The sequence below is a fragment of the Bubalus kerabau genome, chromosome 9 (assembly GCF_029407905.1).
Source record: "Bubalus kerabau isolate K-KA32 ecotype Philippines breed swamp buffalo chromosome 9, PCC_UOA_SB_1v2, whole genome shotgun sequence".
Taxonomy (NCBI): domain Eukaryota; kingdom Metazoa; phylum Chordata; class Mammalia; order Artiodactyla; family Bovidae; genus Bubalus; species Bubalus kerabau.
In genome coordinates this window covers 53,083,457-53,106,914 of record NC_073632.1, presented here as the reverse complement: position 1 = coordinate 53,106,914, position 23,458 = coordinate 53,083,457, and the positions used below count along the sequence as shown (strand labels likewise).

General features: G+C 36.7%; 1 protein-coding gene across 4 annotated transcripts in view; it reads right to left on the bottom strand.

Moving 5' to 3' along the window:
- Positions 1-23,458, bottom strand: part of HACE1 (HECT domain and ankyrin repeat containing E3 ubiquitin protein ligase 1) — a 125,384-nt gene that overhangs the window by 75,942 nt on the left and 25,984 nt on the right. For 3 of the 4 annotated variants that reach the window (XM_055535347.1, XM_055535349.1, XM_055535348.1), the window contains 4 exons: positions 10,354-10,436; positions 3,175-3,271; positions 1,586-1,687; positions 847-953 (listed from right to left, as the gene is read on the bottom strand). In XM_055535347.1, coding sequence (XP_055391322.1) covers positions 847-953; positions 1,586-1,687; positions 3,175-3,271; positions 10,354-10,436 — 389 coding nt within the window. The remainder of the gene's footprint in view (positions 1-846; positions 954-1,585; positions 1,688-3,174; positions 3,272-10,353; positions 10,437-23,458) is intronic. The other variant, XM_055535350.1, reaches the window with a different exon arrangement.

The window sequence follows — 23,458 nt, the reverse complement described above, 5'->3', positions numbered from 1 at the left end:
CTGAATGAAAAGTACGAAGGAAGACAGGAATAAAGGGCTGACATAATGGATTTGACAATGTAGCTGATTTACAGAAGCAGCATCAAGCTGGGAGGAACAAAACCCAGTTGCACACAGAGGTGAGAGAAGATCATTATCTATTCTAAGACCATCAATGTATTAAAAGTTGAAGTAAAAAGAAAGCTACAAAGGAAGAAAGTATCCAAACTAGAAGTGGGCCAAATCTGTAAGCTAAGAAATAACACATTAACTATTTTTAAATGGCTGTTTAGTCCTAACTGGGGTGGCCAACCATATACAAATAAGTGGAGGTGCAGAAAAATATTATAAAGGCATTAACTTCATGGACTTAGTTATGAGCCACTAAAACCACAGAATTGGAAAGAACAAAGAACTGAACTGAGGGGGACAGTTCAGGGAGAAAACTTTATAAAGAATCATGAGGGTTGATTCTTTATAAAGTTGATTTTTCATACTGCCCGGTTGAAAAGTAGTCTATACTCAGTTTTGTAAATTAAAGCTTCCTAAACTACATTCTTGACACTTTTTTATGAACACTTTACACATATGACTAGTCTAAGCAATCATTTTATAAAATTCTAGACACATAACCCCAAATCCACTTAAGTCAGTCTCTATTTTAGTCTCCTTAGACAGATTAAAGTCTCCTCAGTTAATTGCCCTAGTCCTTTAAAACAAAACAAACAATAACTCAGAAAAATTTTAGAACATCTTAACACTGACAAAAGGCATCAACAAAATAAACTATTCCCAGGAAAGCCTAAAAAGAGACAAAGCTGACAGATATTGCTCCCTATTGATTTGTGTGTATTTTTAAACACTTACCTAAGCAATTTATGACCATTTGTTGTGGCAACTTCAGCAAGGCTTGTTAGAATCTTTAAATACTGGCTTTCACTTTGCTGAGACAAATGCTCCAGAACTTGCCGTAACTAAATTTTTTACAAATAAAAAAATATAATTATATAATAATCCAATAAACTTTGTCAAGAAATGAAGTACTTATTAGCTTGGTAAGTATCCCAAAGCTCAATCAGCTGAATCGAGTCCTTTACAATTATCTGGCCTTGTATAAAATCAAAAGCTTATACAGAGATAAGATGACATAAAATTTTTATTCAAACTCACCCAGTGAAAAAGTATAAATAGATAGAACAGAAGTCACCAAGTTTTTTTATGGAAATTAATGCCAAACTTCTAAAATGTAAAAAAAACTTAAACTCTATAATTATTCAAAGAGTAGAGTATTACAAATACAGAGCTCAGTAAACTGGTGATTACTAATCATAACATGATATTCCTTCTTAGGTTCTTTTTCTCTACCTATGGGAAATATTATCTTAAGAGATCAAAGGTGCAGAGGACAGAAGACTCACAGGGCCAAATAATAGCACAAAGTTTATTAATTATTATGCAATTCATACTCACCCTATAAGCAGATAAGCCAATTCAAATTATTTAAATATTTACATAATAAAATTACTAAACACATTTGTAAAATGCCACATGCCCCACATATGAACAAAGCTTGTTCATTTACATGCTATTAGCACAATTATATTACCATGTTTTCTCGGAGATCTTCATTCTGTGTCATTTGAATAATTGTCTGGAAAAGCCTAGGGTGATACTGAATTAATACTTCACAGGTCTCTCCATATCCACCCTAAAAACAAGAGTTAAGATTATCTAAGTTTAAATACAAAATTCCTAAAGGAAAACCTGTTTCTTCTACATATAAGTTTGGTACCAAATATGTGAGTCTTCCACACCAAGCAACTGTCCAGTTCTCTGTGGACACTGACTGGGTGTCCCACCGTTTAATTCAGTTATGATGCTAACTGCCTGGAGTTAGGGCATACTACACAGTAGGGAGTCAGTCCTGCAAGAGTGCCCCCAATTCAAAAACCAATCACAAGTCCACATCACCCATTCTTTTGACTGACTGTAAGTAAGGTGCTCCCAAGACCTACTCCTCGGGTTTAATAATTTGCAAGAACTGTTCATAGAACTCAGGGAAACACTTTACTTATGTGTTTACTATAAAGGCTACAACTCAGGAACAGGCAAATAGAAGAGATGCATAGGGCAAAGTATGAAGGAAGGGGCACAGAGCTTCTGTGCCCTCTCTGGGTGACCCACCCTCTCAGCAATTTGATGTGTTCACCAACCTAGAAGCTCTCGGAGAACCACACTGTTTAGGGTTTTTATGAAAGTTCCATTACAGAGGCATGAATGATTAAATTATCAGTCACTAGTAACTAAACCCCGGAGAAGGCAATGGCACCCCACTCCAGTACTCTTGCCTGGAAAATCCCATTGACGCAGGAGCCTGGTGAGCTGCAATCCATGGGGTCGCTAAGAGTCAGACACGACTGAGAGACTTCACTTTCACTTTTCACTTTCATGCATTGGAGAAGGAAATGGCAACCCACTCCAGTGTTCCTGCCTGGAGAATCCCAGGGACGGTGGAGCCTGGTGGGCTGCCATCTATGGGGTCGTGAGAGTTGGACATGACTGGAGCAACTTAGCAGCAGCAGCAGCAGTAACTAAACTCAGTCTCTAGCTCAACTCCCTCCCCAGGAATGGGAGAGGAGGCTGCCTCTAACAACATGGATGGCTCATCTGTCAACCAGTCCCTTTCCTGAAGCTACCAAGGGTCTTTCAGTCACCAGTCATCTCATTAATACACAAGAAGACATTCTTATTACTCTGGAGATTCCAAGGGTCTTAGAACCTCTTGTGTTAGTAACTGGGATATAGGCAAATATATATTTCTTATACTATCACAGTTTCTTTTAAAGATCATATTCTCAACAGAATAAGAATCTTTGCACCCATCCTCTCACTTGAGGGAAAAAAAAAAAAAAACGATCTTACCTGTCTCAGTTTCTATTACAAAGTGAAGTGAAGTGAAAGTCGCTCAGTCGTGGCCAACTCTTTGTGACCCCACGGACTATGCAGTCCATGGAATTCTCCAGGCCAGAATACTGGAGTGGGTAGCCATTTTCTTCTCCAGGGGGACTTCCCAACCCAGGGGTCGAATTCAGGTCTCCCGCATTGCAGGCAGATTCTTTACCAACTGAGCCACCAGGGAAGTCCAAGAATACTGGAATGGGTAGCCTACAGTAGGAATATACACTAACAACATACCTGTACACATAAATCCAGAGGGGTTACTCCATTTTTATCTGACAGATACTTGGCGCCTCGTAATAGAAGAATCTGTGCTGTGTCTCTCTGACCATGACTGTATAGAAACAGAACCAAGTTAACATATAATCTTTTTAATAAGACATAAAAATGTCTTTCGCAATAAATTATGGACAATTAGTATCAATCAACACAGGATGACAATTTTGACACACTGAAAGGAAGATTTGAACTACAACCTCAACAGTTAGAAAAACTTACCAATATTAAGTCATACTTTAATAATGTAGATAAGAAACTGACCTAGTGAATCTTAGAATTGAACTTGGGACATATTACTACAATAACACATAACATTTTGAGATAAGTTGCTGTTACTCGGGCTTATGCTGTTTTTTTCTTTCAATCACTTTCTTCTCAATTCTAGCCTGACCTGCTTTCCACCACAAAGGTCCAAGTCTCCAGATTTCTTAGTCCAAAAGAATCTCAATACAAAAAACAAGTGTACATTTTATGACACTTCAATACTTGGTGGAAAAAAAAAAAAAAAACAAAAGAAGGAGAACAGACAAAAATCAAAATAAATAAATGGGGGGAGATTAGTTAGCCAAAAATACTATCTAATTTCCAACCTTCATTTTATCAGCCCACTCACTCTGGTTTCTGCTGACAGCTATTCAATCTGACCTACAATGAAAAATTCTTACCCACATGCCCTATTCACTCTATTTGCTCTTTCAAGTAGGTGTAGCAACCACTCTAAGCCAGAAAGAAGTTGTTTGGGGAGTTACAACCACTAGACTCTAGATTTCATTATTTTTTAATAAGATTTTTTAAACTTTTTTTTTTTAATTTAATGTTTTTGGCTGTGCTAGGTCTTAGTTGCTGCTTGGGCTTTTCTCTAGTTGTGGTGCATGGGCTTCTCCTTGCAGTGGCTTCCCCTGTTGTGGAGCATAGGTTCTAGAGCACTTGGGCTTCAACAGTTTGCTGCACATGGGCTCAATAATTGCAGCCCCCTGGCTTTAGAGCACAGGCTCAGTAGCTGTGGCACACGGACTTAGTTGCTCCAAGGCATGCGGGATCTTCCTGGACCAGGGATCGAACCCATGTCTCCTGCACTGGCAGGCAGATTCTTTACCACTGACCCACCAGGGAAACCCCTGAAAGTGGAAGTGTTCGTCACTCAGTTGTGTCTGACTCTTTGTGACCCCATGGATCATAGCCCACCAGGCTCCTCTGTCCATGGAATTCTCCAGGCAAACATAGCAGAGTGGGTAGCTATTCCCTTCTCCAAGGGATCTTCCCAATCCAGGGATTAAACCCATGCTTCCTGCACTGGAAGGTAGATTCTTTAACACTGAGCCACCAGCAAAGCCTCTAGGTTTCTTTATTTAAAGCTACTTTTACAAAATGCCCAAGGAAGTGATACAGTTTCAAAGAGTATCTGATCAAAGAATTTTATTTTGTGGATGAAACAAACTACTACTCAAGCACAAGTGAAACTGGAACTCATATCTCTGGTTTTCTATACCGATACTCTTCCCACAGTACCGTTATCTAAAAAGGTATGTTATTTCACAGAGATAAAGACTATACAGATTATTAGAAACTTAAATAGATAAAAACAACCTACTCATTCTTTTCCACAAAATGACACTGCATAAAGTATAACTGAGATTAATTTCAAAAACAGCATCCTAGTATTAACCTGGTGGCAGATATTAGGTGTATCACTCTCTTGAAACTTTATAATACTGATTACCTTCCTTAAAACAAATATCAGCAGATGAAAAATAACTTAAGAATAGTATCTAATTTACTCTAAAAAAGCAGAAAAATCAAGAAACCAAGTAAATCAGCAATCCCTCCAAAAGCAACAGAAACTAATTTTACTAGTCTACATTAAGAAAAGTCTTCATCAAGCATCATTTCAGGTGGAAGTGCTGGCCAACACATTATGTATTATATAGTTAACAGTAATTATTTTACAAATAACACTGTCCTATTCTGTATAATACCTAAAAATAAGGACTATGAGAAAAGAAACTAACTGGAGCTTACTTAACTTAAGGAAACAATGATTTTCTTAAGAGTCAGACAGGAATGAAGTCACTTAGCACTAGTACCAATACTAAGGGTATGAAAACCCCAGATTTACAAAGCTGTTCTGTTCGACTTTAGTGACATTTCTTTTACAATTATTCACTACCTGGGTCAGATGACCAATCTTCCCAACTAAAGTGTAAAATTCTTGACAATAATTTGTTCCATAGCACCAAGCAGGGCAATTGGCTTATAACATGTACTCAATGTATCTGTTGAGTTATATGACGGGCTCTAATTTTAGATTACCATTCATTTGACAAGTGAGCATTAAATAAGGTACTGAGCTACCAAAAATAACAACAAAAAACCTTGAATAATAATTTATTTAGGATTAATTTCTTACCACATATAGCAACAAAAATAATTAATATCAAGGAAAAAATATCACTATGACATTCTTATGAAGCTGGAGTAATTTCCAAAACTACATTAAAATCTCATCTGTAACCAGGTGGCATTTCATTTCAAAAGTTAAGTTAAAAGAAACAATTGCTATAATACATAAAATCTGCATAACCTCATTAGGGTCACAAGTGACTCATGTGAAAAATTGCAAAGAAGATTATCCTGTTACAGACTTCTCAAAATGCTGCATGAAAGATTTTTCAGTTCAAATAACTACAAACATGTGCTCAATAACTATTCTTTACAATTCAACTTATTTTTTTATACTGATTGAGATAACTCCCTTCAAGGAAGTGCCAATGTATTTTATGGAAACTAGGAAGCTGGCAGGAGAAGGCAATGGCAACCCACTCCAGTACTATTGCCTGGAAAATCCCATGGACGGAGGAGCCTGGTAGGCTGCAGTCCATGAGGTCGCTAAGAGTCGGACACGACTGAGCGACTTCACTTTCACTTTTCACTTGCATGCAATGGAGAAGGAAATGGCAACCCACTCCAGTGTTCTTGCCTGGAGAATCCCAGGGACGGGGGAGCCTGGTGGGCTGCCATCTATGGGGTCGCACAGAGTCGGACACGCCTGAAGTGACTTAATAGCAGCAGCAGGAAGTTGGCAAAGATTTAACTAATAAGAAACCTGTAGTATTTCTAAAGCACTTAAAATTGATTTCTCAAGAACTTTCAGGTCTCTAACTTTAGGCTCTTGAAGTGATACAATTTGAAAACTTGGCTAATGTGCATATAGTACACATATCACAACATTTTTTGGAACTGCTGATGAAATAAAGAGGCTGTATTTTCTATATTTTCTAATAATGGTTCTTTCCTATTCTAAAAGTTTGCAATTTTGAGTCTATGGACTGTTTTACATAGCTACTTTGTAGTGGACTTCCTAACTGAAAGGAGTTGCCTGGTAGTAGCTGTAAACCAGGTTCAGAATCTTACCTCTCTCACTTTTATTACAGAACTCCAAAATGCCATAAAAATCTAATTTACTGAATTTATATAACCCCAGCTAAACCTTGCTTTCCTTAACAGAATAAAAGTTATCTGCAGTTACAGAAACTATTCGAAAATCACTACACATCCAAACCTTTATTAAAAGAACCAAGTTAAGGGAATGGGAAGTATTATGACTGAATGCAAAACCAACCTAATCATTTAAGGATCTGAAGCATTTGCAGATACCATATAAACGTCTTGAAAACAAAGGCACCTGAAGATTTGGGCAGAAGGAGAAAATCAGTGTGTGCTTATAGTTCACATGAAAAAAATCTAGTGAATTATCCTAATTCTCATACAAACTACCTAGAGAAGAAAAGCAGCCAGGAGATACTTCCTGTCATAGTTTTAGTTCAAAAGCAATCTGAAATGACTCACTCACAGAACTATTATTTTATTAAATAGTGTTCAGAATTAGAATAGAATACAAAGGAAGAAAGAAAAGGCTTGCCTGTACTATGGGATAAGAGTCAAATTTGTTAGAAAAACCTGCAGAGCAATGAAACTGAATGAGGACAAAACAACTCTGTGCTCACTAAGTGTGGAAAAGTGTGCTAGGGGTTAATGAGCATCTACCAACTACTAAGTGTAAAATCCTCTGCAGGATGCTTTAAATAAGCCATCTCATTTAATTAGCACTATGGTTCCACAAGGTATATATCAGTATTTCCATTTCACAAGGAAACAAAGCTTCAGAGGTCAAGAAGTTACACAGTTTGGGGGCTGTGATTTGAACCCCACCTCCTATACAGTTCAATACCTTCTCAATTTAATTAAAAAAAAACAAAAAACACTTGTTTCAGCTGATCCTTGAATGAGACACGTGGTGATATACCTACTAACATCTCTCAACAATAAAAACTTACATTAAGTTCAGCTTTTTTATCTTAGAGCCCTGTAACCTGTCTATAAGATCAACTTGTTCTATTTCTCACTTTCCTTTCCCTTTTTTGAGAAACAATACATTGGGAATAATTTATAATTTTTAATGTATACCTTTAGATATCATGAATACAATCAGTAGTCCACCTACAAAATGAATCATCTTCCATGTTCCATATTTATCATCCTGCTACAAAAAGAATTTATTTTCTAGTTTCAATTTTAATTGCATTTGCTTAACCATCTTTGTTCAATGAGATATGTTTGCCTAGTTAAAACTTAATGACGGGTATATAAAACTAGCAGAAAGCACTTCTAAAAAGTTCTTTTACACATCCCTATGCTCAGACTAACTATACGAATATGACAGTTAAGTACAACACTAATATACCTATATTTTACCAGTACACATGGCATTGTTTTACATAAGATAGTTTTCAAAAATGTAATTACAGTGATTCACTCATTCAAAAACCTTTCCAAAGCATCTAAACACAAAGCACTGTACCACACAAGGAATATAAAGTGATGAATAAGACAAAATTCTTTCTTTCATCGGGCTTTCAGTCCAACAGGGGAGACACATTATAAACCAGTAAATAAACACTATAAAATACAAAGTGCTATGAAGGAAATGATCATGATGCTGTGACAGGAAATATGCAGAGAGGCCTACTTAGATTGGTCAGGAATTCCTTCCTAAAAATTAACAATGAAGCACATGGAGTCAGCCACATAGAAAGTCTACGGAAGAACATTTCAGGCAAAACAAAAACCATGTAGAAAAAGCCTGCTGGAAAGAATCCACTGCATTTGAGGAACTCAAAGAGAACCAATGTGGCTGAACCACAGTGAGCTAAGCAGGGTCAGACCACGCAGGTCTCATGAAAGAAGGCATACATGCATGCTCAGTTGCTCAGTTGCTCATGTCCAACTCTTTGTGACCCCATGAAATGTACCCTGCCAGGCTCCTCTGTTCATGGGATTTTTCAGGCAAGAGTACTAGAGTGGGTTGCCAATTTCTCCTCCAGGAAAGAAGGCAGGGTTTGGATTTTAATGGAAATTCAATAAAGAGGCACTGAAAAGTTTAAATACAAGGTTTAAACAAAAAGATAACAGCCAAATCATTTTTTAGAAGGTCACCATGGCTTCTGAGGAAAGAACAGAAGGTAGGGAAACAACAGAGGAATCAGGAAGACCAGTTAACAGGCTATTGCAGTATTCTAAACAAGAGGTTACAACTTTAACTAAAGTGGTTTAGCAAGGTGGAGAGAAGTGATGAGATTCAGAATGTATTCTCAAAGTGGAAATTACTTACTAATATACTCCAAGTTGAGGGTCAGAGAGAGAGATAAAGAGAAATAAAAAATAATGACTAGTTTCTGGCTTACACAACTGAGAAGATACGGGTTCCAATGACTAAGATGAGAAAAACTGGAGAAAAGGCTTGAAAAGGAAATCAGAAGCAATATTTTGGATATGTCAACAGTTGAGATTCTCTGAGACTTCCAAGGGATGATGTAAATCAAGAACTGGACATTCAAATCTGAAGTTTCAAAGAAAGGTCTGATCTAGAGATAAGCCCTCAAGATAGGATATGATTTCAGGAAATCAATGATATTATTCATAAATTCAGGACACTAAAAAAGGAACAGATGTTCTAGCCAAGCAATCAAATTTTAAGTATAACATGAGAAAAAACCTGGATTCAGGGAAGATCTAGAGGTCTAGAGATTCAGAAGTCTTTGTGTTCTAATTGAAAGCTTAATGATTTGAATTAGTCAGATCAAAGCAACATTAGAGACCCTAAAAGAGAAGTTAAACAGGGAGAAAAGCAGATGTTTCATCTAAAACAAATCTCCAGGGAATTCCTGGGGGGTCCAGTGGTTAGGACTCAGCTCTTTTACTGCCAGGTCTCAGGTTCAATCCCTGGTGAAGGAAATAAGATCCTGCAAGCAACATAGTGCAACAAAAAAAATTTTTTAAACCTCCGGTAAAATGACATGAAAAAGAAAAGAGCTTTCTGGAGAGCATTATAGCTAAAATAGGGAGCCTAAATAAATACTACAATTCTTAAAATCTAAACCAAAAAGAAAAATCAAGTGTACTATGAACTGCTCCTAACTGCAACTAATTGAACATATTGTATGGGGTTGGGGGGAGGTATGTGTATAATTATTACACTGTCAGCTCCTTAAAGGACTGGGCTTTATTTTATCACTTTTATCACTTTACACAGTGAGTGCTAAATAAATGTTTGCTTATTACATGAATGAATCAATGAATAAAAAGTATGCTTAAAGAAAATGAACTAAGACAAAAGTGTAAAAACAACTTAATGCATAACTTAATATTTAATAAGAATGATTAAAGAATTTTTTTTAAGTTACAAATCCAGAAAAAGCAAAGACACGGCTCTGAACTAAGACATACTTTAATAGCTTATCCTATTGAAACTAAGTTGGTACTTGAAAAAGAAAATGATGGAAATTACTGGATTATTGATATACCTTTCTTATTACTTACCAAGTAATTAGCCTAAAATTTAAGCAATCAAGTAAATCAAAAGCTTCCACTTACAACATATGAAAACACTAGCAGTATAAAACAGTTTTCATCATGCAGTTACATAAAAGAAACATAATGCTATATATGTCATCTTAAAAGGGAGCACAGTATTTCTGGGAAAACAAGAGTTTTAGAAAATATAAAACTATGTTTGTGTTTGGAAATACAGCAGATGCAACTTTCTTTAATGAGAGCATCAGGCAATATAAAATATCATACCTGCAAGCAAAGTACAGTGGAGTGGCTCCTGATACATTCGGTCTGTTAATATCAGCACCACTGTCCAGCAAGCACTGCACTGTCTGGGAAGAAAAGAAACAAAACTAAAGCCAGAGAAGTCAAACAAAGACAATTACAACAATTTTAATCCATTTAATAAGGAAAGTTCTTACCACAACCTGAAGCTTTAAAGAAGAGTAGCAACATGACAATTATGAGGTTGAATAAATTACACTTTTTGGTAAGCTCCAAGCCTCAGGCACTGCACAGTATTTGTGGAATTATCAATGTAATGTAAATTGTGTTAACCTGGGAAGGTTCCAGAAAATCACTGACACATGAAGTAGGTACCAAAGACTTGAAATGTGGCCAGTACAACTGAGGAATGGAATTTTAAATTTTATTTTATTATAATTAAGTTTAAATAGCCACATACGGCTAGTAAACTGGACAGTGCTGCTCTAGATATCTGAATTTTTTGCCTCTGAAAATAAATAGTAGATAGCAGAGCTCTAACCTTCTCAAAATTCAAAGAGCATAATAATTAAAATACAAAATACTAAAAAGCTAAGAAGTCCTTTACTGTTCACAGGAGCCAATGCCAACTCAGTTTCTCTGATAGTCGTTCACATACAATCTTGTCCCCTAAGCTCCACTTCTGCAATCATCTGAGGTGTACTAGCGTACACGTTATCACATGTCTTAGGATAAATAAACATGAATGGACAGATAACATTTAAGACAGAACTGAAGCAGGCCTCTAACCTGAAAAACAAACAGAAAAAGGAAGAAAAATAAAGAAATAAAGGGAACCAAAGATAATAGCAAAAAAAATTTAAAAAGTAACTAATACTCTTAAGACAGACTAGATACTATCCATGGGACACAAACAAGATTCTGGGGGGAAAATATTCAGAGAATAAGACATTAAAAATTTGATGGAAGAGTAAAAATTCAATGTATATATGCATGCGAAGCCACTTCAGTCCTGTCTGACTCTGAGACCCCATGCACTCACTATAAATAGCCCACCAGGTTCCTCTGTCCATGGGGTTCTCTAGGCACGAATACTGAAGTGGGTTGCCATTTCCTTCTCCAGAGGATCTTCCCAACCCAGAGACGGAACTTGGGTCTCCTGTGTCTCCTGCAGTGGCATGTGGGTTCTGTACCACTAGCACCACCTGAGAAGCTCAAAAATTCAATAGAAGTTTAGAAATACAGTGTTGAAAAATTCTACAAGAATCAAAAAGACAAAGAAAACAGGAAAACTAGTAGAAAAACATATAGAGAAAACTAGCCAATCAATCCAAGGAGGCATGTTATAGAAACTGAGAATAAGGGAAATAAAGGAGACAAGAGACCAAAAGGAAGTAATTAAGAAATAATACCCAAAAAATCTCCAAGAACGGAAGAACATAAGTTACTAGATTGAAAAGGCTCACCAGTGCACAGCTTAATACATTAAAAGACCTACAACAAGGCATATCAAAGTAAAATTTCATAATACTGGGGATACTAAGATTCCAGAGATAAACAGAATTCAGATTGCCATTAAACTTTTCAAGAGCAACATGGAAACGTAAACGATGAAACATCCCCAAAAGTGTTAACTGAATGACTTTCAATGTAAAATTCCACAGCCAGCCACACTATCATTCAAATATAAGCCTTTAAATAAAAAAACATGCTTAGCTATGTAAGATATCAAAAAATTTAACTTCAACATATCTGTTCTCAAGAAGCTACTGAAGGATACTCTCCTCCAAAATAAGGGAATACAATATATCAAAATAGAAGATGCGGAATCGAGAATACTGAAGATCAAACATAGATGAGATTAAGAAATACTCAGGTTTAGAGAAAAACAATGGACATTATCTAATGATTTTGTCTTCGAAGAAACCAGTACTGAGAAAGATTTTGTGGCAGCTTATAGGAAGAATTACTGATTTACATCTATTGGATCATAGAAAAAGCAAGGAAAATCCCAAAAAAACATCTGAAAGATGATGTTGTGAAAGTGCTGCACTCAATATGCCAGCAAATTTGGAAAACTCAGCAGTGGCCACAGGACTGGAAAAGCTCAGTTTGCATTACAATCCCAAAGAAAGGAAATGCCAAAAATGCTCAACCTACCGCACAATTGCACTCATCTCACACGCTAGTAAAGTAATGCTCAAAATTCTCCAAGCCAGGCTTCAGCAATACGTGAACCGTGAACTTCCAGATGTTCAAGCTGGTTTTAGAAAAGGCAGAGGAATCAGAGATCAAATTGCCAACATCTGCTGGATCATAGAGAAAGCAAGAGAGTTCCAGAAAAACATCTGTCTCTTCTTTATTGACTATGCCAAAGCCTTTGACTGTGTGGATCACAATAAACTGTGGAAAATTCTGAAAGAGATGGGAATACCAGACCACCTGACCTGCCTCTTGAGAAACCTATATGCAGGTCAGGAAGCAACAGTTAGAAATGGACTGGAACAACAGACTGGTTCCAAATAGGAAAAGGAGTATGTCAAGGCTGTATATTGTCACTTATTTAACTTCTACGCAGAGTACATCATGAGAAATGCTGGGCTGGAAGAAGCACAAGCTGGAATCAAGACTGCCGGGAGAAATATCAATAACCTCAGATATGCAGATGACACCACCCTTATGGCAGAAAGTGAAGAGGAACTAAAAAGCCTCTTGATGAAAGAGAAAGAGTTGGCTTAAAGCTCAACATTCAGAAAATGAAGATCATGGCATCTGGTCCCATCACTTCATGGGAAATACATGGGGAAACAGTGGAAACAGTGTCAGACTTTATTGTTGGGCTGCAAAATCACTGCAGATGGTGACTGCAGCCATGAAATTAGAAGACACTTACTCCTTGGAAGAAAAGTTATGACCAACCTAGATAGCATATTCAAAAGCAGAGACATTACTTTGCCAACAAAGGTCCATCTAGTCAAGGCTATGGCTTTTCTTGTGGTCATGTATGGATGTGAGAATTGGACTGTGAAGAAAGCTGAGCGCTGAAGAATTGATGCTTTTGAACTGTGGTGTTGGAGAAGACTCTTGAGAGTCCCTTGGACTGCAAGGAGATCCAACCAGTCCATTCTAAAGGAGATCGGCCCTGGGATTTCTTTGGAAGGAATGATGCTAAAGCTGAAACTCCAGTACTTTGGCCACCTCATGTGAAGAGTAGACTCACTGGAAAAGACTTTGATGCTGAGAGGGATTGGGGGCAGGAGGAGAAGGGGACAACAGAGGATGAGATGGCTGAATGGCATCACTGACTCGATTGACGTAGTCTGAGTGAACTCTGGGTGTTGGTGATGGACAGGGAGGCCTGGCGTGCTGTGATTCATGGGGTCGCAAAGAGTCGGACACGACTGAGCAACTGAACTGAACTGAATTGCTTCATTGACTACTCTAAAGCCTTTGACTGTGTGGATCACAATAAACTGTGGAAAATTATTAAAGAGACAGGAATAACCAGGCCACCTTACCTGTCTCCTGAGAAACCTGTGTGCAGGTCAAGAAGCAACAGTTAGAACCGGACACAGAACAATGGACTGGCTCAAAACTGGGAAAGGAGTACGTCAAGGCTGTACATTGTCACTTTGCTTATTTAATGTATATGCACAGTACATCATGTGAAATGCTGGGCTTGATGAATCACAGGCTAGAATCAAAATTGCAGGGGAAAATATTAACAACCTCATATATGCATTGATACCACTCTAATGGAAGAAAGGGAAGAGGAACTAAAGATAAAAACATTGGCTTAAAACTCAACATTCAGAAAACTAAGATCATGACATCTGTTCCCATCACTTCACGTCAAATAGATGGGGAAAAAGTACAAACAATGGCAGACTATTTTCCTGGGCTCCAAAACCACTGCAAACAGTGACCACGGCCACAAAATTAAAAGACATTTGCTCCTTGGAAGAAAAGCTATGACAAACCTAGACAGTGTATTAAATAGCAGAGACAACACTTTGCCAACAAAGGTCCATATAGTCAAAGCAATGGATTTTCCAGTAGTCACATAGAGATGCTAGAACTGAACCATAAAGAAGGCTGAGCACTGAAGAATCAATGCTTTTGAACTGCGGTGCTGGAGAAGACTCTTGAGAGTCCCCTGGACAGTAAGATCAAATCAGTCAATTCTAAAGGAAATCAATCCTGAGTATTCATTGGGAGGACTAATGCTAAAGCTCCAATACTTTGACCACCTGATGCAAAGAGCCAACTCACTGGAAAACACTGATGCTGAGAAAGATTGAAAGCAGGAGGAGAAGGGGGCAACATAGGATGAGATGGTTAGATGGTATCACCGACTCAAAGGACATGAGTTTGAGCAAACTCCAGGAGATGGTGAAGGACAAAGAAGCCTGGCATGTTGCAGTCCACAGGGTAGCAAAGAGTTGGACATGACTTAGTGACTAAACAACAACTGATTCACACACCAAAAACAAAAACAAAAATGAGCAAAGTTAATAGTTATCCTAGAGAAAATGTTCTTGTATTATACTACTTGACTCAGCAGTAAACAATATTTACTGAACTATATACAACAAAGGAGATCAGCCCTGGGTGTTCATTGGAAGGACTAATGTTGAAGCTGAAACTCCAATACTTTGGCCACCTGATGCAAAGAGCTGACTCATTTGAAAAGACTCTGATGCTGGGAAAGATGGGGACGACAGAGGATGAGATGGTCCAGATGGCATCACCGACTTAATGGACATGGGTTTGGGTGGACTCCAGGAGTTGGTGATGGACAGGGAGGCCTGGTGTGCTGCAGTTCATGGGGTTGCAAAGAGTCGGACACAACTGAGCGACTGAACTGAATATTGTCTCACAAAAATGTGATATAATTAATTTTAGAAACAGGAAGATACTGCATGGGAAGAGGATTTAAATTAGTTAAATCCTCACTCACTATAACAAGAAATGATTCAGTGATATCTAAAAGTCATAAATTAAGAAAGAACAATAGAAGAATATTATGTGGAAATAGATACAAGAAGAGAAGCTAAAAGAATCGAAAATTGTCACCTAATGATCATGAACTGAGAAAGAAGGGTATTTAAGGGAGTATAATTTTTTATTACAAAGATTTTGATAAAAAATATTTTAAGAGATGAGTTATTCATATATTATTGCTATTTGAATTTACTTCTATTTCAGGAGGAATTCAAAAATCTACATAATAGCAACATAATTATATTAAACTTTATTATCAGCTATACAATTGTGAAATTCAGGAGGAGTGGTCAAGAACAACTCCCAAATATAAGAAAATAAGCACTCAGGTTATTATTTTATAAGGCAAGGCCCACTTGAACCTTTTGATCATGGTTTTTGCCTTTTTGACCTCTGACCTAGAAGCTGTGTTTGTGTGATCCAAATCCGAAGTGAGACGGATAGCAGCAATAATGTTCACTGACTGTTACAGAAAGTACATAGACAATAAGCCATCTCTCAAAAGGCACAGAAGAGATGAAGTCAATTACATCAAAAACACATATTAATATTCAATTGAGATACAGCAACCAGAGAGGAGTTGAAATAAAGTAATTAACAAAACATATTATGCATTCATAAAAATTATATAACAACTAAAAGTATATAATGATATAATAATACAAATAACCTTAGCATGTGCTTGGACACTGTGCTAATAAGCATTTATCATTTCATTTATTGCATCCTATGGGGAAGTTAATATTCTTCTCTCCAGTTTTACAAGTAGGAAACTCGGTCTCAAAGGGGTCAAGTAATATGCACCCCAATACACAAATAAACAGGGGAGCAGGGATTAAAACCTAAGTCCATGGTCATAACCACCAGACAATTTACCAAAAAAACAAAAATTCTAATTTTTATAAATTCAGAATAGTAAATAGAATTATGGTTAATCTGGAATATCTTCTTAAATTACACAATTGTAGATGATCTAATAGTTCCCTATAAATACCTACTTAAGAGTCAAGCTCAAGGACCAACATAAGTTATTTGTGTTTAGCTTTTAAATAATGCCATTTCTAAATCCACATAGTTTTCACATTATTTCTGCATTTTTAAAATTTATACTGTAGAGTTCACAGTAAAATAAACTAGCCATTAAACTAACATATTCCTCTACAAAGTAGTAAGACAAACTTCAGGCAAATCATAGCAAGAAAGTAAGATGCACAAGATGAATTGTAATACGTTTCTATCGTATCCTTGTACATAGTAAATATTCTACAAATACATTCAAAATTCTGTTCTTAAGAAAGGAAAACACTTGATTAAGAAAGAAGAAAAAACTCATCCAGCATTTTCTTTTATATTCATAAATCTTTCTGCTTTTCTAACAAAATTATCCCAATTAAGAGCCTCAAAATATACAACCATTAAAAGAAAAAAATATTTTCTAAAAGCTTCAATAGATCCCATGCAGATGAAATGTTGCCTGAAGACAAACAAGGAGAAAAACCCACTTCTCTCAATGTAAGAATAAAAAAATACATAAAGGGATTTGAAGGTAAAGGAAAAAAAATTGCCTTGCAGCACTGAAATGAGTGAAAAGTCATCAATCTTCGTGATTTAAAAAAAAAAAGTTCGCAGATTTCTTTTTGTAAAAGCTCTGTAACAGAAGGAGAAAGGATAGTGCAGAGTTCAATTATTGATTAAATTACATAATAAAATGAGCAAGAAAGTCACATAACTTAAAAGTTTGGTTTTTTTTTTAAATTTCCAGTCTATGTTCAACTACCCATATGTATAATAACTCTGAAACAAGGAAAATTCAGTTGGAGGAAACTCTTGAGTATTTATTAAATTAAAAATATAAAAGGTCTTGAACAAACAATACTACCTAAGGATTTTAAATTATATAGAAGCACAAGGCAAAACATAATTGAAGAGAATTCTGGATTCAGCTACTAAAATCCCCAAGAAGTTTTCAGGAACAGACAAACAAATCAGATACAATCCTTTATAAGAATGAGCACTATCAACATACACTTCTCTTAAAGTTATAAAAGAAAAAAAAATACAAACATTCAGAAATGGAAAGGAAATGGCAGAAGAATACTGGTTGGAAAGATTTTGCATTTGAATAGTCCATTATCCCTTATATCAAAAATTTCAAAGTTTGTATGTGCCAGTAGGGGGGGACCACTTTAGATGCCAAGAGTCCCAGCACTGAACAAAAATGGACAAACATCTGCCTTCATAAAGTTTACATTCTCATGGAAAAGGAAAACAAAGGGATAAAAGAAATAAAATATGTAGTGTGCTAGACCATGATTTAGTGCTATCAGAAAAACTGATAGGATTCTCTATGGCAGATCTGGATTCAATTTGTTTTAGCAAATTTCTCACCCCTAAGCCCCTACACACAAATACTTCTGTGAAAACTGCACTGAATGTGTTTAAAAGACTACAAGCCGTTAAGTCCAAAAAAAAAAAAAGAAATCATTGTAAGTTACAATTGTCATAAGTCCCGTTTTCAAAATTTCATGGCTTCTCATTTACTTGCAAAAATTAAGTTTAGCAGCTTACAATTTAGTAAAGGTAAACATGTAAAGGTATAGTAACATAAATATGTGACTGACAGCTGATTACCTATATCTTTCAAGTTAACATAACAATTTTAAGAACTACACTGAACTGAAATTATTTTATGTATCTAATATCGGTCAGGAAAACATGCTTTTTAAATAATTCAGAACTTCAAATTCCCTGTCCAGCCCGCTTCCCTTTAAAACAACAACATCACACTATTCTCCTATTCCTAGGTAATCTACAATGGGAGTCTTCCTCCTTACAGAGTAAGAAACTGCTGGGAAGGAATCCTGAAAGAAAAGCATTGAAAGGGGATTTGCATATGGCCTTCAAGAAATCCATAAAAAGAAACTACACTTTCAACAGACTTCATGACCTTTCAAGTGATAAAACAACATCCTGAGTGGAAAACTAATGTGCAAACCTAATGTTTGGGTCAATCTCAAAAGTCATTTAATTGAAGGCAGCGACTAACCAAGACCACCTGTGCCCAATAAGCTGATAAATTACAAAGCAAGAAATCCAAGGCAGCTCTACTTTATCAATGTCAACTCTCTGAACAACAATGATCAAAGTAAAAAGGAACAGATATTCAATATTAAACCATAAGTAAAAATCTGAGTTGCTGTATTATCATTACTAAAGAAAGCATAATCAAAAAACAAAAAAAGCATCTTTCATCTCTTATTAAAAGTAATTCTGATGACAGGACAGCAAAGCACAAACAACTTATATACTAAATAAAATGGCCAACTCACTAATCAGTGACTGGTTTACACAGGTCTTCTCTAGAAACCTGTCCACCTAAGCCTATTGAGACTGAATCCATATGTAATATCAAGCAAAAATCAATATTATCCAGTTGTGTTAGAAAAACACCACAGTAACAGAACTTTCTATTATATGCTCACATTTCTCAGAAGTGATGAAAGGAAAATTCTAACATCAGAATAAATAAAATTACTCTGAACCTAAAAACACACTCTGAAATGTTAAGTACATCTACCATTGTGCCTCAAGGCTGAATTCAGTTAATGTTTTTGCAAAAGCTTTCAATTAAGTTTGCATGGCTGTCCTATAATTCTCTGGATGAAAAGCCTGGAAGCTGGCTAAAAATTTCGAGAGAGCTGACTGAACATAAGTGAACTGTTCCTTAACAAGCCTACAATTTTAGGGGAAAAAAATGCAGTCAGTTCTATCAAAGATCATCTACTCTAAGCATAGTTCAACTATCATTTCATATTGCTTGTGAACCTTCATATCACTGTATAAATTTAGCACTATAAAGTTTATTCTGATAAAAATAAAATTTCTTTTTTAAGTGAACTGAAATTAGTCCAAAAACTAATACTGCTATATACTCTGACTTACATAAAATTGAGACTGAACCAACTGACAGTTCTCCCGAGTTTCTAAATCCAAGTTATTCCAGGAAAACAGTAGTCAACCATTTGTGGTAATTAAACGCGTCAATAAATCTTAAAGACCTAAAGACAATGAAAAAAGTTATCAAAAAGTTAAGTTCAACTCATTGTCAAAAAAATTGGAGTCAATTATACATGTATCTTGCCCATGGACAGAGGAGCCTGGCGGGCTACAGTCCATGGGGTCACAGAGTAAGACACGACTCAGCAACTACACCTTCACAACAATATAAGTTTTTTTTTACTATACTTCTAAAAATGAGATTAAAAATCAAACAACACACTGGGCCTTGCTTACTGCACAAGAGTAAATGAATTAAAGAGTTCAGGTAGTGATCCCTGTACTGTTTTTACAGATTCATATCATCAATATTAATAATGGCAATAATAGTACCAATAGTATCATTACTCTTAAGTGTCTTCCAAAGTGTTCACAACACTTTCTTTAATTATGTAATCAGTAGACAGAATATACCTTAGGAGATAGATAAGGATAGAAGAAGAAAAAAGTTGCCAGACTATATAGTAAGCCAGATGAATAATCAAATTCTCAAACAATTTTCTATTTGAAATCAATATCCACAGACAATACAATAATTCTGGTATTGTATAGCTCCCCTTCATGGATCACAGCCTGTCTTGATGAAGGGGCTGGTGTAACTTAATAAAGTGAAGAACTATGCCATGCAGGGCCACCAGACAGACGGGTCATAGTGAAGAGTTCTGACAAAATGTGTTCTACTGGAGCAGGGAATGGCAAACCATTCCAGTATTTTAGCCTCAAGAACCACATGAACAGTATGAAAAGGCAAAAAGATACGACACCAGAAGATGAGTTACCCAGGTCAAGAGGTGTCTAATATGCTACTAGGGAAAAGTAGAGGGCAATTACTAATAGCTCCAGAAAGAATGAAGTAGTTGGGCCAAGGTGGAAATGATGCTCAGTTGTAGATGTGTTGAAAGTGAAGTCTCATACTGTAAAGAAGACTATTGCATAGGAACACAGAATGATAGGTTTATGAATCAAGGCAAAGAGCTGACACATTGGAAAAGACCCTGATGCTGGGAAAGATTGACGGCAGAAGGAGAAGGGGACACCAGAGGACGAGATGGTTGATGGCATCACTGACTCAATGAACATCAGTTTGAGCAAACTCAGGGAGATAGTGAAGAACAGGGAAGCCTAGCATGCTGCAGTTCATGGGGTTGCAAAGAGTCAGACATGAATTAGCAACTGAATAAATTAGATGTGGTCAAGCAGGAGATGACAAGAGTGGACATCTACATCTTAGGAATCAGTGAACTAAAATGGACAGGAATGGACAAATTTAATTCAGATGACCATTATATCTACTACTGTGGGCAAGAATCCCTTAGAAGAAATGGAGTAGCCCTTATAGTCAACAAAAGAGTCCAAAATACAGTACTTGGGTGCAATCTAAAAAATGACAGAATGGTCTCCGTTCATTTCTAAGGCAAACAATTCAACATCACAGTACTTCAAGTCTATGCCTCAACCACTGATGCCAAAGAAGTTGAAATAGACTGGTTCTATTAAAATCTACAAGACCTTCTAGAACTAACACCACAAAAAGATGTGCTTTTCATCAGAGGGGATTGGAATGAAAAGGCAGAAAGTCAAGAGATACCTGGCAAGTTTGGTCTTAGAGTACAAAATGAAGCAGGGCAAATATTAAGAGAGTTTGGTCAAGAGAATACACTGGTCACAGGAACCACCCTTTTCCAACAACACAAGAGACAACTCTACACATGGACATCACCAAATGGTCAATATTAAAATCAGACTGACTATATTCTTTGCAGCCAAAGATGGAAAAGCTCTATAAACTCAGTAAAAACAAGATCTGGAGCTGACTGTGGCTCAGATTATCAGCACCTTATTGCAAAATTCAGGCTAAAATTGAAGAAAGTAGGGAAAACCACTAGGCCATTCAGATATAATCATCTCCCTTATGACTATACAGTGGAGATGACAAATAGATTCAAGGGATTACATCCGGCAGACAGAGTGCCTGAAGAACTATGGACAGAAGACTGGAACAATGTACAGGAGGCAGTAATCAAAATCATCCCAAAGAAAAAGAAATTTAAGGCAAAATGATTGTCTGAGGAGGCTGCCAATAGCTGAGGAAAGAAGAGAAGTGAAAAGCTAGGAAGAAAGGGAAAGGTATACCAAACTGAATGCAGAGTTCCAGAGTATAGCAAGGAGAGGTAAGAAGGCCTTAAATGAACAATGCTGAGAAATAGAGGAAAACAATAGAATGGATAAGACTTGAGATCTCTTCAAAAAATTGGGGAAAGGGAACATTTCATGCAAGAATGAAGAATGGGCAGGATAAAGGACAGAAACAGTAAAGACCTAACAGAATCAGGAGAGATGAAGAGGTGGCAAGAATACACAGAAGAACTGCACAAAAAAGGTCTTAATGATCTGGGTAACCACAATGCTGTGGTCACTCATCTAGAGGCAGACATCCTGGAGTGTAAAGACAAATGGGCCTTAGGAAGCATTATTATAAACAAAGCTAGTGGAGGTGATGGAATTCCAGATAAGCTATTTCAAATCCTAAAAGATGATGCTGTTAAAGTGCTGTACTCAGTGTGTCAGCAAATTTGGAAAACTCAGCAGTGGTCACAGGACTGGAAAATGTCAGTTTTCATTGCAATGCCAAAGAATGTTCAAACTACTGTACAATTGCATTTGTTTCGCATGCTAGTAAGGTAACGTTCAAAATCTTTTAAGCTAGGCTTCAGCAGTATATGAACTGAGAACTTCCAGATGTATAGGCTGGATTTAGAAAAGGTAGAGGAACCAGAAATCAAATTGCCAACATCTGTTGGATCATAGAGAAAGCAAGGTAATTCCAGAAAAACATCTATTTCTGCTTCATTGACTACGCTAAAGCCTTTGACATTGTGGATCACACTGTGGAAAATTCTTAAAAAGATGGGAATATCAAACCACCCTACCTGTCTCCTGAGAAACCTGTATGCAGGTAAAGAAGCAACAGAACCAGACATGGAACAACAGACTGGTTCAAAATTGAGAAAGGCGTAAGACAAGGCTGTATACTGTCACCCTGCTTATTTAACATCTATGCAGAGTACATTATTCGATATGTTGAGCTGAATGAATCACAGGCTGGAATCAAGATTGCAGGGAAAAATATCAACAATCTCAGATATGCAGATGATACCATTCTAACGGCAGAAAGTAAAGAGGAACTAGAGAGATTTTTGATGAGGGTGAAAGAGGAGAGAAAAAAGCTGGCTTAAAGTCAACATTCAGAAAACTAAGATCATGGCATCTGGTCCCATCACTTCATGGCAAACAGAAGGGGGAAAAGTGGAAGCAATGATAGATTTTCTTTTCTTGGGCTCCAAAATCACTGCAGATGTTGACTGCAGCCATGAAATTAAAAGACACTTGCTCCCTGGAAGAAAAACCATGACAAACCTAGACAACATATTAAAAAGCAGAGATGTCACTTTGACAACAAAGGTCCATATAGTCAAAGCTATGGTTTTTTCAGTGGTCATGTATGGATGTGAGAGTTGGACCATAAAGAAGGCTGAGTGCCCAAGACTTGATGCTTTTGAATTGCAGTGCTGGAGAATATTGAGAGTTCCTTGGAATGCAAGGAGATGAAATCAGTCAGTCCTAAAGGAAATCAATCCCGAACATTCACTGGAAGGATTGATGCTAGAGCTGATATTCTAATACTTTGATCACCTGATGAGAAAAGCCAACTCATTGGAAAAGATCCTGATGCTGGGTAAGACTGAAGGCAAAAGGAAAAGAGGGTAGCAGAGGATGAGATGGTTAGATGGCATCATTGATTCAATGGACATGAATTTGAGCAAACTCCAGCAGATAGTGAACAACTGGGAAGCCTGGTGCACTCCAGGGGGTCGCAAGAGTCAGAACTGAAGTAGTTTAAAATCATAATGCTATTGTCACAAAGACAAAAATGATCATACTGTACTCTTCAACTGACCAAACCACTTCCTTCCAGCAAGAGGATGAAAACATCCTTATCTTGATTTACCTCTAACAAAATAGATGTATCTATATGAAATCATGTCAAAAATTACTTGATTTCTTAATT